At 42.3% G+C, this 13,170-nt stretch overlaps 2 protein-coding genes across 2 annotated transcripts; both read left to right on the forward strand.

Annotated features, from left to right (window-relative positions):
- The first annotated feature begins 2,465 nt into the window (after positions 1-2,465).
- LOC149969009 (uncharacterized) lies at positions 2,466-4,061 on the forward strand. The gene has a single exon (XM_090169863.1). It carries the CDS (start codon positions 2,466-2,468, stop codon positions 4,059-4,061), a length of 1,596 nt encoding a protein of 531 aa, XP_090025989.1.
- Positions 4,062-4,163: 102 nt separating this feature from the next.
- LOC149969010 (uncharacterized) lies at positions 4,164-7,016 on the forward strand. Its single transcript, XM_090169869.1, has one exon. The coding sequence runs from the start codon at positions 4,164-4,166 to the stop codon at positions 7,014-7,016; it is 2,853 nt and encodes a 950-aa protein (XP_090025995.1).
- The last annotated feature ends 6,154 nt before the right edge of the window (positions 7,017-13,170 follow it).

Consider the following 13,170-nt stretch of genomic DNA (forward strand, 5'->3'; position numbering starts at 1 on the left):
ATTAGACATTGTAAGGGACATTTTAATTCCTCCAATAGTGGCGCTGCTAACGCCCCTGTTACCGGTATATATGCCGGGAAGGCAGTTACAACGGGGGTCATTTGGACTTTGGAGAGAGCTAAGGTAACTAATTGTAGGGAAATAACCCTTCTGTATAGATAAACCGACGTCACCTCAAGACCAGAATTTCAAGAATTAGTGAGTTATTATTAAAAGGGTTTGAAAATATTATGTGTTTCCTGTCTTACTTGTAGAAAAATAAGTCCCCTACAATTTGGTGCCCCGAGTGAGGATAATGTTATATTGTATGCCCAGGCGTCACATAAAAACGAACGAACTTTGATATTAGCACTGCGTGCGAAACTCTGGTTAAATTGTTCGTTGTGGCAGAAATTGCTTCATTCATATTGTTGGGTGCCGGTTCTTCCCGCCAAATGCGTTTCTCATCTAGGCACATGGCGTCGAGAGCCAATCAGCGTTAGGAGGCGGCTTGGCCATTTTTGTTTTAACCACAACTAGTTTTCTGTCCTGATCTTGTTAAATAACAACTTTTTAAGTGTTTTTATCTAAGGCCTTGGTGATCTAAGGTATTAATTTAATTCTTCGATTTTAATTTAATTAACAGTTAGTATGCTGCTTTTTAATAATTATTTTATTGGGGCAGCTATAGTTGTGATAGGTTGGGCATTGCTTTATGTAACTCTCAGAGTTATACGGCGTTACGTCCAAGGTTGTGACAGTCGATTGAGTCTACTTCTAAAAATTATGGAGTGGTTTCCATTGACAATTGGGTTACTGTTTTTAGTTAGAAGTAAACAAACCTGGCTTATTGTTAATCGATTAGTTGTCCCTGGTTTATGGATAGTAGACCAAGTTTATCAAAGGGCATGGTCCTGGTGTACTACGTCTATAGTACCTAATCCAATAGTAACTATTCCTCCTAGTAATGCCGTGGTAGTTCATCCGACGTATAGCCTAACTACCTCAGTGTCGGGTACTTTGATAACTAGTGGCTCTTTGTCTACCGCAACTACGGTAACGAGCTCTCCAACAGCTACCGGGTCTATAGCTAGTCCGATAATTACAACAACCGCGCCCACGACAACACCAAGCCAACAACCAATATATACCTTGGCGGATATAATGAAAGTCTTACAGGAAGGGTTGAACTTGGTCATACCACCTTCAGCTCCGCAACTACCACCTTTGGCCCAGCAACTACCACCTCCTTCTTTAGGCGGTACGCTGTTGTGACTTAAGTAAACAAAATAAAGAAACTAAAAGAAAAGGTTGTTTCACCAATAAAAAAGAAAATAATGTTTTATCAACCTAAAAGAACGAACATAAAAAGGAAATATTAATCAGTTTAAAGGTTGATTAATTTTGTATAAAAACATCAAAAATGTAAATTATCTCAGTTGTCTTTTAAACCTTCATCAATGCATGTTAACGCTACTTATCGAGTTAAAGTAAATAAAATATAATGTTTTTATTTTAACCAGTACTTGATTTATTCTCCTACGGCTCGAGACTTTTCTTACAGGGAAAAGACGTAACATAATGGTGCCGAAACCCGGGAGGGAACGTAACCAAGTTTCAGTTCAGTAAGAAGGTCTACGTCACAAGAATTGTCTCCTGTCTTAGTCGAGTTTACAAGGAAAGACGCTTAACATCTGCAGATCGAGAAGGCCACAGCGAATTGAACCATGGAGCGAATGTTAAAGCAGAGAAAAGCTTTGAGAACAAGGACTACCGCGCTTATGCATGATATCGATACAGAATGGGACAAAGGTAACCAGAGAAGTAAAGAGCGACTAAATACATTATTTAAGCAACTCCAAGAAAAAGAAAATAAACTGTCTACCAAAGACGCCGAATTAGAAAGCCTCATTCCCGAGGACCTCATTGAGAAAGAAGTCGATGAAGTGGAAAGCTACAGAGAGGACATTATCGAGAGACTGACAAAAGTGGAGAGGTTCATTCAAGACAACGAAGAAGAGTTACGAAATTCAAGTAGTAAATTCAATCCGAACGAAGATAACGGATATCAAGCCATAGTCAATCTTCCTCGAGTCACAATACCACCATTCCAAGGAGACCCTACGCAATGGCGAAGTTTCTGGGACCAGTTCAATGCCGCTATTCATTCCAAAGCTAACATCGGCAACGTTACGAAGTTTGTATATCTAAAGTCGTACATGGATGGTAAAGCCCAAAATACGTTAGCAGGTTTGCCTCTCACGGAAGAAAACTACGAAGTCGCCGTGAATCTACTAGAGAAGAGATATGGTCGAAAAGGAGCAGCTATCAGCAGCCATCTCTAAAAAATAACAAGGCTGGATCCAATCAGAAGGTCATCCGACATTGCAGGTTTAAGGTTTCTGTATGACACTTGTGATGTACAAGTAAAGTGTCTAGAAGCGTTGGGAATTCCACGAGCAAACTATGGATATTTGTTCTGTCACATGGTCACACAGCTACTACCACATGATATTGCTTTGGAGTATTCACGACAGCTCGAAGATCTAGATGAATACGATGCCAGTATCATGATGGACTATCTGAGGAAGGAAGTCGAATGCCGAGAGCGCGCATCAATCCTGAATCGTCCAATAAGAGACAGCAAAGAGGATCAGTCCATCAGTCTGGCCAGGAGAGGAGGCACATTTCCGAGAGAAGATGCCAGTAGTTCAAGGACAAATAGATTTCCATCGAGAGCCAGAGTTCCTACCACGTCCGTCTTGAACATAGCAGTAACCAGCACAGAGTCATGCTACTATTGCAGCGACACCACTCATAAACCCGAAGACTGTAAAACCACAACTTTAGAAAAGAAGATGGAGCTATTGTCCCAACAAGACCGATGCTTCCTGTGCCTCAAACAAAGACATACCGCTCGAAGATGCAAATCAAAAGAAAAATGTAAGAAATGCCAAAGAAGACATCATATTTCGATATGTCGAGATATTCATGACGTAAGGAACCAAAAATTGGATAAAGAAGATACAACCTTGATCACTATGGCAGCAGTTGGTCCCGCAAGAGAATCCTATGATCAGCAAGTTCTTCTTCAAACGATTGTCGTATATGCTGAAGGACTCAATGGGAAGCAACCTATTCGATGTCTTCTCGATAATGGAGCCCAAAGATCTTTCATAACAAAAGAGGTCGTAGATCGTCTTAACCTGCCGGTGGTAGGTCAAAGAGCTATCACCGTTGGAGGCTTTGAAAATGAAAAGTCAACTACGTCAATTCGAAGAAAGGTCAAGGTCACCTTACGAAACTTGAGTGATCCGAGTAGTTACTGCGAGATGACGGTCTTTGAGAGTCCAAAGATACTGGGAACCGTCATCAGTATGCCCGACGAAAGTATCCGAGAAATAATGGTGAACAGAGGAATCCAATTAGCAGACAAAGCAGAAATTAAAGGCCAACCAGTACAAAGGGAGCTGTCAATGCTAATAGCCGCAGACTATTATTGGTCCATAGTCACTGGAGAAATTTGCAGACTGAATGATTTCTTCGTCGCATTGGAGAGCAGACTTGGATGGGCAGTCCAAGGACCGGCTCCTATGACGTCAAATGTCTTCGCCCAAGCCGTGGTTGTCATGGGTGCTACCACTGAAGTTGAAGAAGAAACAACTAAAGAACTTAAGGCCTTTTGGGAGCTTGACTCCTTGGGGATCAAAGAAGAAACATCTATCTCTAGAACTGACGAAGAAATAATCACCAGACATAATTCTAATATCCAGTTTCGAAACAATCGGTACGAAGTTCAATTACCATGGAGACAAGATAAAAACGAGCAACTGGGAAGCAACTTCGGATTGGCTCATAGACGCATGCAAGTTCTATTAAAGAAATTCCAACGTGATCCTCAACTATACTTCAGATACCACGATACCTTTGGAGAGTACTTGGAGCAAGGAATCATAGAAGAGATTCCACAAAAAATGGTAAATTCGTTAGACTCAGGATACTATATACCTCACTTTCCAGTTATTCGAGAAGACAAAGAGACCACAAAGCTTCGTATTGTCTACGATGCAGCGGCTCACTAGAGGGGTTTTCCGTCACTAAATTCACTACTCAGCCCGGGACCGAACTTAAATCCAGACCTACTGGCCATATTGATACGTTTCCGAAGAAGCCAGATAGCTATGATGGCTGATATCGAGAAAGCTTTCTTGATGATTTCACTAGCGCCTCAAGATCGAGAATTTACAAGGTTCCTTTGGATAAAGTCATTGCCGAAAAAAGACAAGCCAGTGGAGTTCATTCACTTTCGTATGACAAGAGTCCTGTTTGGTGTGAGCTCAAGTCCGTTCCTGTTGGCCGCGACTTTGAAATTTCATTTCGAAAAATTTAAAGATCAGTATCCCGAAACATGCCAAGAGCTCATGAAAAGTATTTACGTGGACGATTTGGTAACAGGAAGGTCGAACGTCAAAGAAGCTAAGATGTTGTACCATCAATCAAAGAGCATTCTCGCCGGAGCCGGAATGAATCTTCGAAAATGGGTCTCAAATTCCGAAGAACTTTCTCGATGTTGGCAAGGTCATGGCACGCATGAAGAAAAATCACTAGCCTTGTCATCAGAAAATTCTCTACTACCTCTAAAGGTCCTCGGAATTTTGTGGAGATCAAAACCAGATGTTCTAACTTTCAATGTGTCATCTTTACTAGAATTTCTGACAACAAGACGAAACACAAAAAGAAGTGTTTTACAAGCAGCATCACGAGTCTTCGATCCTATCGGATTTTTATCACCGTTCCTGATACGAGTGAAAATTCTCTTTCAAAGGTTATGGATTCAAGGAATTGATTGGGACAGTGAGCTGACACCAGAGCTTGAAAGGGAATGGAATCAATGGTGTCTTGAACTCCCAGATTTACAGGACGTTTCGATTCCTCGATGGTACTACGAAGGTGCAGATGAAGAGATTCGTTCTCAAGAAATCCATCTATTTTGCGACGCTAGCAAGCAGGCCTATGGAGCTGTCACGTACTTGAGATACGAGACGACAACTGGAAAAATTGGAGTCAGTTTTCTTTCGTCTAAGACCAGAGTCGCCCCAATTAAAGAGTTAAAGATACCTCGTCTCGAATTGATGGCAGCCTTGATCGGTTCCCGATTGTTGAAGTACTCATTGGACGTATTTGAAGGCGATATCACCAAATATCATTGTTGGTCCGATTCAACTATCGTCATTCAATGGATCCAACGTTTGTCAAGAGAATGGAAGCCCTTTGTAGCTAACCGTGTTGCCGAAGTTCACACCTTAACAGAGCCATTGTCATGGAGTCATTGTGCTGGAAAGACGAATCCTGCTGATCTGCCGTCCAGAGGGTGTACCATCAAGGAACTGATATCCAATGAGATTTGGTGGAAAGGGCCACCATGGTTGCGACAAGATAAATCGTCCTGGCCATGTCCTGTGGAAAAATCGCAACACAATTCTAAAGAAGTAGACGAAGAGAGACGTACTATCCAGATGTCCAGTTGCATGGAAGAGATACACCCAAGCATTGACCTGAAGAATTACAGTTCTGCGACACGAGTACTTAGAGTGACCGCCTGGATACTGCGCTTTGCCAATAATGCAAAAACAAGATCAACCAAAACCAATGGCCCATTAAACGCCTCCGAAGTCGACAACGCACGAAAACTGTGGATACGTCAAGTACAAGAGCAGTCATTCCCGCAAGAAATGCAGAGACTAAAAGAAAACCAGCCACTTCCTAAGAATTCGAAGATCAGTCAATTTGGCCCGTTTCTACAAGGTGGCGTAATGCGAGTTGGTGGACGACTTCATAACTCGAATTTCGAATACCACGTTAAACACCCATTTCTTTTACCTTCGAAACACAAGTGGTCCGAGTTGTTAGTACGAGAAAGTCACTGCATTGTTATGCACGGGGGTTTGAATAGTACCTTGACCCAATTACGAGAAAGCGTTTGGATTATGAAAGCCCGACAAATGGTGAAGAAAACGATCGCACAATGCATGGTCTGTCACCGATTCAAGGTCAAAGCTGGAAATCAAGTTGCTGCACCCTTGCCATTGGATAGAGTTAAAGAGTCGCCTCCATTCACCGTCACTGGAATAGACTTTGCCGGTCCCCTTTACGCTCGAGAAGCTGGGAGTCATACAAAGGTCTACATAGCACTATTTACCTGTGGAGTTACGAGAGGCGTCCATTTAGAGCTGGTAACCGATCTGAGCGCTGACAAGTTCATGATGGCCTTCCGAAGATTCGTAGCTCGAAGAGGGATCTGCTCGACGATATATTCAGATAACGCCAAGTCCTTCAAAAGAGCCGACCAAGATTTGAAGAAGCTGTATAAGAACATTGAAGGCAAGCCGTTTCAAGAATATTTGGGTCACCAAGGTATTCATTGGAAATTCATTGTGGAGCGATCCCCTTGGTGGGGGGGTTTTTGGGAACGACTTGTCCGTTCTGTAAAGACCTGCTTAAAGAGGACGCTTGGAAAAAATTCACTCTCTTATGAAGAACTTATGACGAGTTTAACCGAAGTCGAAGCTGTAGTCAACTCCAGACCATTGACGTGTAACGAGACTGATCCAAACGAGCTACAACCATTGACGCCTTCTCATTTCCTTATTGGTCAACGAGCTACGACAATTCCAGATCAAGAATTCAGAAGTACCAAGCCAGATGCCAACAAAAATCAACTGTCTAAAAGGCTCCGTCATCGACAAGTCATTATCAATCAGTTCTGGAATCGCTGGCGACATCATTATCTATTAGAGCTTCGTTCAGCACATAGTAGCAGACCAGTTTCCGATCCGGTTTCATTCAAGGTCAACGATGTGGTCCTCATAGATGACTCTATTAAACTACCACGGCAAGTGTGGCGAATTGGTCGGATCACTCGGGTGATTCTTGGTCGAGACGGAAAGATACGAGGCTACTTTGTGCGTCTGCCTAGTGGAGTGGTAATAAAGAGAACCGTGCAGAATCTCTATAACCTGGAAATCAACGATGGATGAAAATTTCACCTTTTCATCGGGCGGAGAATGTTGTGACTTAAGTAAACAAAATAAAGAAACTAAAAGAAAAGGTTGTTTCACCAATAAAAAAGAAAATAATGTTTTATCAACCTAAAAGAACGAACATAAAAAGGAAATATTAATCAGTTTAAAGGTTGATTAATTTTGTATATAAAAACATCAAAAATGTAAATTATCTCAGTTGTCTTTTAAACCTTCATCAATGCATGTTAACGCTACTTATCGAGTTAAAGTAAATAAAATATAATGTTTTTATTTTAACCAGTACTTGATTTATTCTCCTACGGCTCGAGACTTTTCTTACAGGGAAAAGACGTAACATACGCCACCACGGTCTTTGACTCCATCTCGGACCACTTCTAATACTCCATGTGGAGGATCGCAATTAAATGTTTCTGGACTGGCTGGGAGTAGTCTTCAACAGCTATCAGTTCACTTCAGTGGTCCCATTGGGCAACAGTCTCAGTTTCTGGGCATCCAACCCTTACCATCTAATCCAGCGGTTCCCAAAAGGTGTCACAGGGGTTCCGAGAATTCGCAGCGCGGCCATCTTTGTTTGTGTCAAGAGTCTTTTAAGATATGTAAAAAAAAGAGTTGAGGTTCCGCCAGAATTTGGTGGATAATTTAGGGTTCCATAGCAAAAAAATAAATTGGGAACCGCTGATCTAATCGATTGTCATTTGGGTGGCTCAGTGGTTCCGGAGGACGACCGTCAATAGGTACACAAGGTGGTATTACTATGCTGAGCATGAGTAATTTAAAAATACCTATACCAACTATTTCTGGGCTGGACGAAAACCCAAGAGGGTTCCTTAAGGAGTTGCAAACCTATATGGGAGTTAAGCAATTGAACGCGGTTGATTTGGCAGTTATTTCTAGGTCTCTCTTCCAAGGGCCCGCCCGTGTTTGGTACGAAGGATTCAAGTCAAGGTATGATTTAACCACCTGGACCTGGGACGTGTTCGAGAATGCCTTCCGGAAGCGGTTCATTTCTAATGGAAGTGAAAGGAGTCTCCGGTTTCAAATAGAGAATACACGTCAAGAGCCAGAGGAAAGGGCTAGTAGGTTCATAGACCGAGTAGTTCAGAAAAATTTAATGTTAAGTGTACCTACGCCACAGTCCGAATTGGTTAATACTTTTAAAAATAAATTATTACCTATTTATGCCGACCATCTGATGACATACGACAAAGACGATTTGGACGAGTTTCGGCAAACCCTGGAATTAATGGAACAAAGGATAGAAGTTATAGACCCGTGTTCAGGTTATAGAAGGGCGACCGCAATCGCGTCTACAGTGATGAATACGGTCTATAACCAGCCATGCACATACTGTGGAGATCTTGGCCATCCTCCTAGTCTTTGTGCGAAGACTATCCCTCAATATCCACCCAAAAGTCGTAATACACGAACAAGAATATCAAGGACCTAGGTAAATGTGCAAGCTGCTGCTGGGACGGAGAAGGGAAACTTTCTGCCGGACTGAATAAAACAGGAATTCAGTCCTCGAGACAAACAACTTATGCATCAGGCATATGGAGTATTTTTAACCCTAAATAAAACTAGCACGCTTTTGGCATGTATTGATACTGGAGCAGAGGACAGTTTTGTAACCAGAAAATATTTGGATAGTGTGGGAGTCAGAAATAAGTTAACTTCCTATAACGAGAATTGTTTTCACGCTAACAGAGAAACGATTCCAATCTTCGGACAGATAACCCTGTCCACTCAAATTAACAACATAGATACTGGAGACCTCAATTTCAACGTCATCGGCTCTTTACCTTGTGCCGTCATTCGTGGTACGGATTATTTGACCAGAACAAAAGTTATTATTTATTTCAGTCCGCATGAGCTGCGATGGGATGACCAAGTAACTAACCTCCACCGAATGGACAGCGGACAGGAAAAAGATCACGAGAACGTTCCGTCACATGTTCTTAACGAGGTTCATAAAGTCAGGGACTCTGAGAATATTACGTCGCAGCAGGAAGGTGAACTGGTCGAATTACTTAAATTATTCCTTACAGTGGGAACTGATCGCGTTGGACAAACCGATTGGATTCAACATAAAATCAAGCTTAAGGAAGGGTTGCAACCGGTACAGTGAAATCCTAGGCGGTTCACCAAGAAAGAGCAAAAGGTTGTAGATGAAGAGGTCCACAACATGTTAGAGGAAGGTGTTATAGTTCCCTCGACTTCCCCGTGAGTCTGTCAGATTCACAAGGTAAAAAGGATGGAGGTAGGAGAGTTTGTGTAAATTAAAAACCAATTAACAGCTTGATACAAGATGACCCATATCCTCTACCACGTGTCAATGATATATTGGACAAAATAAAGAACCCAAAATATATGACTAAGTTAGATTTACGAGCAGGTTTTTGGGAAGTTCCGATGGACCCGGAAAGTGAGAAGTACACTGGTTTCATAGTGGATAAGGGCAAGTATCAGTTCAAGAAAATGCCGTTTGGGCTTAAAACTAGTCCGGCCACTTTCCAACGATTATTGGATCGAGTTCTTAAGCATGCTGACCGGTTGGGTGTATATTGGTATCTAGACGACATCGTTATTGCTAGCCAGATCTGGGCCAAACACCTCAAAGCCTTGAGGTTTGTATTAACTTAACTTGAGAAGGCCGGTTAAGCTATTAATTTGTCCAAGTGTGCTTTTGCTTGTCAAGAGGTCGAAGTACTGGGACATGTCCAAAGTAACGAGGGGATAAAAATCAATGGTGGTAAAGTGAAGGCCATCAGACAATATGCCGCACCAAGGAACGTTGGGGAGCTCCCAACCTTCCTGGGCATGGTCACTTACCACACCAGATTTATTCCCAAGTTCGCAGACAGTGTTACTCCGCTACACCATCTCAAAAGGAAGGGTATCCCTTGGAAGTGGGGTGATGTCGAAAGTAAAAGTTTTGAAATAATTAAAAATAGTCTCGCTAATGCAGTTATTTTACATGTACCCGATGCTAGTATTCCTTTTATAGTCACCAATGATGCAAGCGATTATGCCATAGGGGCGATGTTGTCTCAGCTCCAGGACGGAAAAGAGGTACCTATTGCCTATACCAGTCGTATATTTAGAGGGGCAGAAGAGCAGTACAGTATCCCAGAGAAAGACTGCCTTGCGATAGTCTACGCAGTAGAAAAATTCAGGTACCATTTAGAAGGGTGGAAGTTTACTATGGTCACTGACCACAAGGTACTGACTTGGCTCTTTAATTTGAAGAACCCTAAAAGCAAGTTGATCCGTTGGGCTTTGCTTCTACAGCAATACAAATTTGATATTATATCTCTATACCTTGTAAAACTAATAGGGTAGCGGACGTCCTGTCAAAATCCTTAGAAGTGTTGCAACGAGATAAGACCATACCGTTGAAACAATTTATAACGATTTATTTATCCACAGGTCAACATATGTTCTGGATCCAATTATGTTGGAGGAAGTCAAGAGAGCTCAAGAAGAAGATGGGGTATGGAGTCCTATCTTGAAGTCCCTGCGCGACGGAGTCAACCATGCCCTGTATGAGCTGAACAACGACATTCTATATCGCAAGTCTACTTCTCATAAACCCGCTAAGGCTGTGGGACCACCATCACTACACGGACGCCTCGTTGATCAATATCATAACCATCCTATTACCGGCCATCGGGGTAAGGTAGTAACTGAACGTAAGATAACTATGAAGTATTATTATCCAAATCTCCGGAAACCCGTATGTGACTGGATGCGACAATGTCATACCTGTCAACAGTATAAAGCCAAAAATATTTTTTTTTTTCTAATAATAATAATCAGCTAGGCTAATACCCAAGTCATCAGGTAAAATGATAAGCAATACATCGACATATGGTCCGAACCAACTAGTTGGTATAGAAATGATGGGACCGTTATTAACTACTTCCAATGGCAACAAGTTTATTGTAGTAATAGTTGATTATTTCACAAATTATGTTGAGTTGTTTTCTGTACGTAATAATACAGCTTGCACAGTAGCCAACGTCTTCCTCAAGTATGTCTCCAGATATGGTTATCCTGAACGAGTCCTATCCGATAACGGTTCCGAATTCACGTCGGCAGTGTGGCAAGAGATGTGCCGTCTGATGAAGATAAAGCCTCAATTTACCACCCCGTATCATCCTCAAACTAATTTGAGTGAGCGAGTAAATAGAGTCTTGGGCGAATTACTCAGTATGTATGTTGGTAATACTCATAATAAATGGGATGCAGTAGGAGTAGATCTACATCAGTTTGCTATCAATAGTGTCCACCATAAAACTATTAAAACTTCTCCATTTTACTTACCATACGGACGAGAACCTCGGTTGCCGTGGGAGGACGAAAAGCATTTAGTATCGGATGAAATCAGTGAAGCGACCATGCGGTTGTATGAGGAAGGACCCCTACAGGAGCTACACCAGTCCTTGGAAGCAATTCAAAAATTTACCACACTAGCGCAGGAGAAGCAAAAACACTTCTATGACCTGAATTTTACTGGGTTGGAAATGGAAGTCGGCCAGTAAGTCTGGAAACGCACTCATAAACTGTCCAATACAGCTGCAGGTGTTATGGCGAAACTCCTACCCAAACGGCAAGGTCTGTATAAAAAAATACGGAAATTTATCCCGTTAACCTATGAGCTGGAAGAACTTCATATTGGTAAAAATGTGGGCCGGTGGCACATTGAAAAATTTAATTATTTTGTTGAGCAAGAGATATTGAAGAGTCAGGTGATGATGACGACATCTCTTGGCCAAATGAGTTGGAAGCTGAGAATGACGAATCAGAAGATACTAGTCTGTTAGAACCCACTGCAGTTGATGACGGAAATAATATCATAGAGCCGTCATCACCATACCTAAAACCCTTGGACCTTGGATGGACTCGGAAGGTAGTGTATCGGAAGGATGCTAACTAGGGACGTATAGGTGATATCTACTATTATTCACCTCAACCACAAGCTAAAAAGTATCGTTCTCGTAAAGAGATAGAAAGAGCCTGGAAGATGTTAATAAAGGCTGGATTTGTAAATGGCTTGACCTATGAAAACTTTAGTTTTACGCCTGAGCCGGTTCCGGGGGCTACTACCCTAAAGGAACAGATCAGACATGCAAATTAGAATTATATAAAAAAAAATTCCAGATATTGATTATTTTTGTGGGTCGGGACGAAGTGCCACTGAGAATGGAGCTCAAGGCTGAATTACAATTTCCTGTCATATCTCTAGGCGTTTACCATAGAGTAGCACCTGATCAAGCGCCGATGAAAGAGTCGGTGAACGCAACAGACGTTGGGATCGCACAGGACCTTTCAGAGAGCAAGATCTTGGTGAACGCTGCACTAGAGTATCAACTGCAAGGGTTGAATGCCACGACACAGCCATCACCGTACCCCATGACGGAATTTTCTGGAGAAAAGAACGTTTCCGCTTTTGACAGATCCTGGAGTGGACAACATCCCCAGCACACCTCTACCATCACGTGTCCAGACTGGGGCTTTCATATCTACCGGCTTAGGCACCCGCGGCTCAAGAATTGTTAGTGAAAAAGCCGTTCCGAGAAGTTTTATCTTCCAGTCTAACACCCGACCACTCGTCGTGCGTCGTTTCCGAGAACGTTGCAATAAATGCGGGCATCAAGGTCATAGAGTAAGGGACTGCACAGTAGAGTGAAGAGTGATCCGTACCCATGGCCAGAGGTGGAGCCATCATCTGTCATCAGTCCGAACATGGTAGGTACCACATTCCTACAGTTACGTCCGTCAACGACACAAGGAACGCTAAGTAAACTTTTTTACAACAAGCCTTACTTAATTAGTTAAACAAAAATATGTGTGTAAAAAGTATAACCCTTAGTCAATTAATATTTGTTACATTGCGGATAATTTAACCATAATTAGATAAATTTTGTTACGGTGTCATAATGCGCTGATACTAAATATTTTGTGTATATGTGCTGGTCTTGAGGCGATGCACTTTGGGGGAGGGAGATGTAACATTTTAATTCCGCCAATAGTGGCGCTGCGAACGCCACTGTTACCGGTATATATGCCGGGAAGGCAGTTACAACGGGGGTCAGTTGGACTTTGGAGAGAGCTAAGCAGGGGCGTAGGAACCGGGAGGGGCAGGGGG

Source organism: Leiobunum rupestre, chromosome 1, assembly GCF_980474605.1.
Source record: "Leiobunum rupestre chromosome 1, qqLeiRupe1.1.hap1, whole genome shotgun sequence".
Lineage (NCBI taxonomy): Eukaryota > Metazoa > Arthropoda > Arachnida > Opiliones > Sclerosomatidae > Leiobunum > Leiobunum rupestre.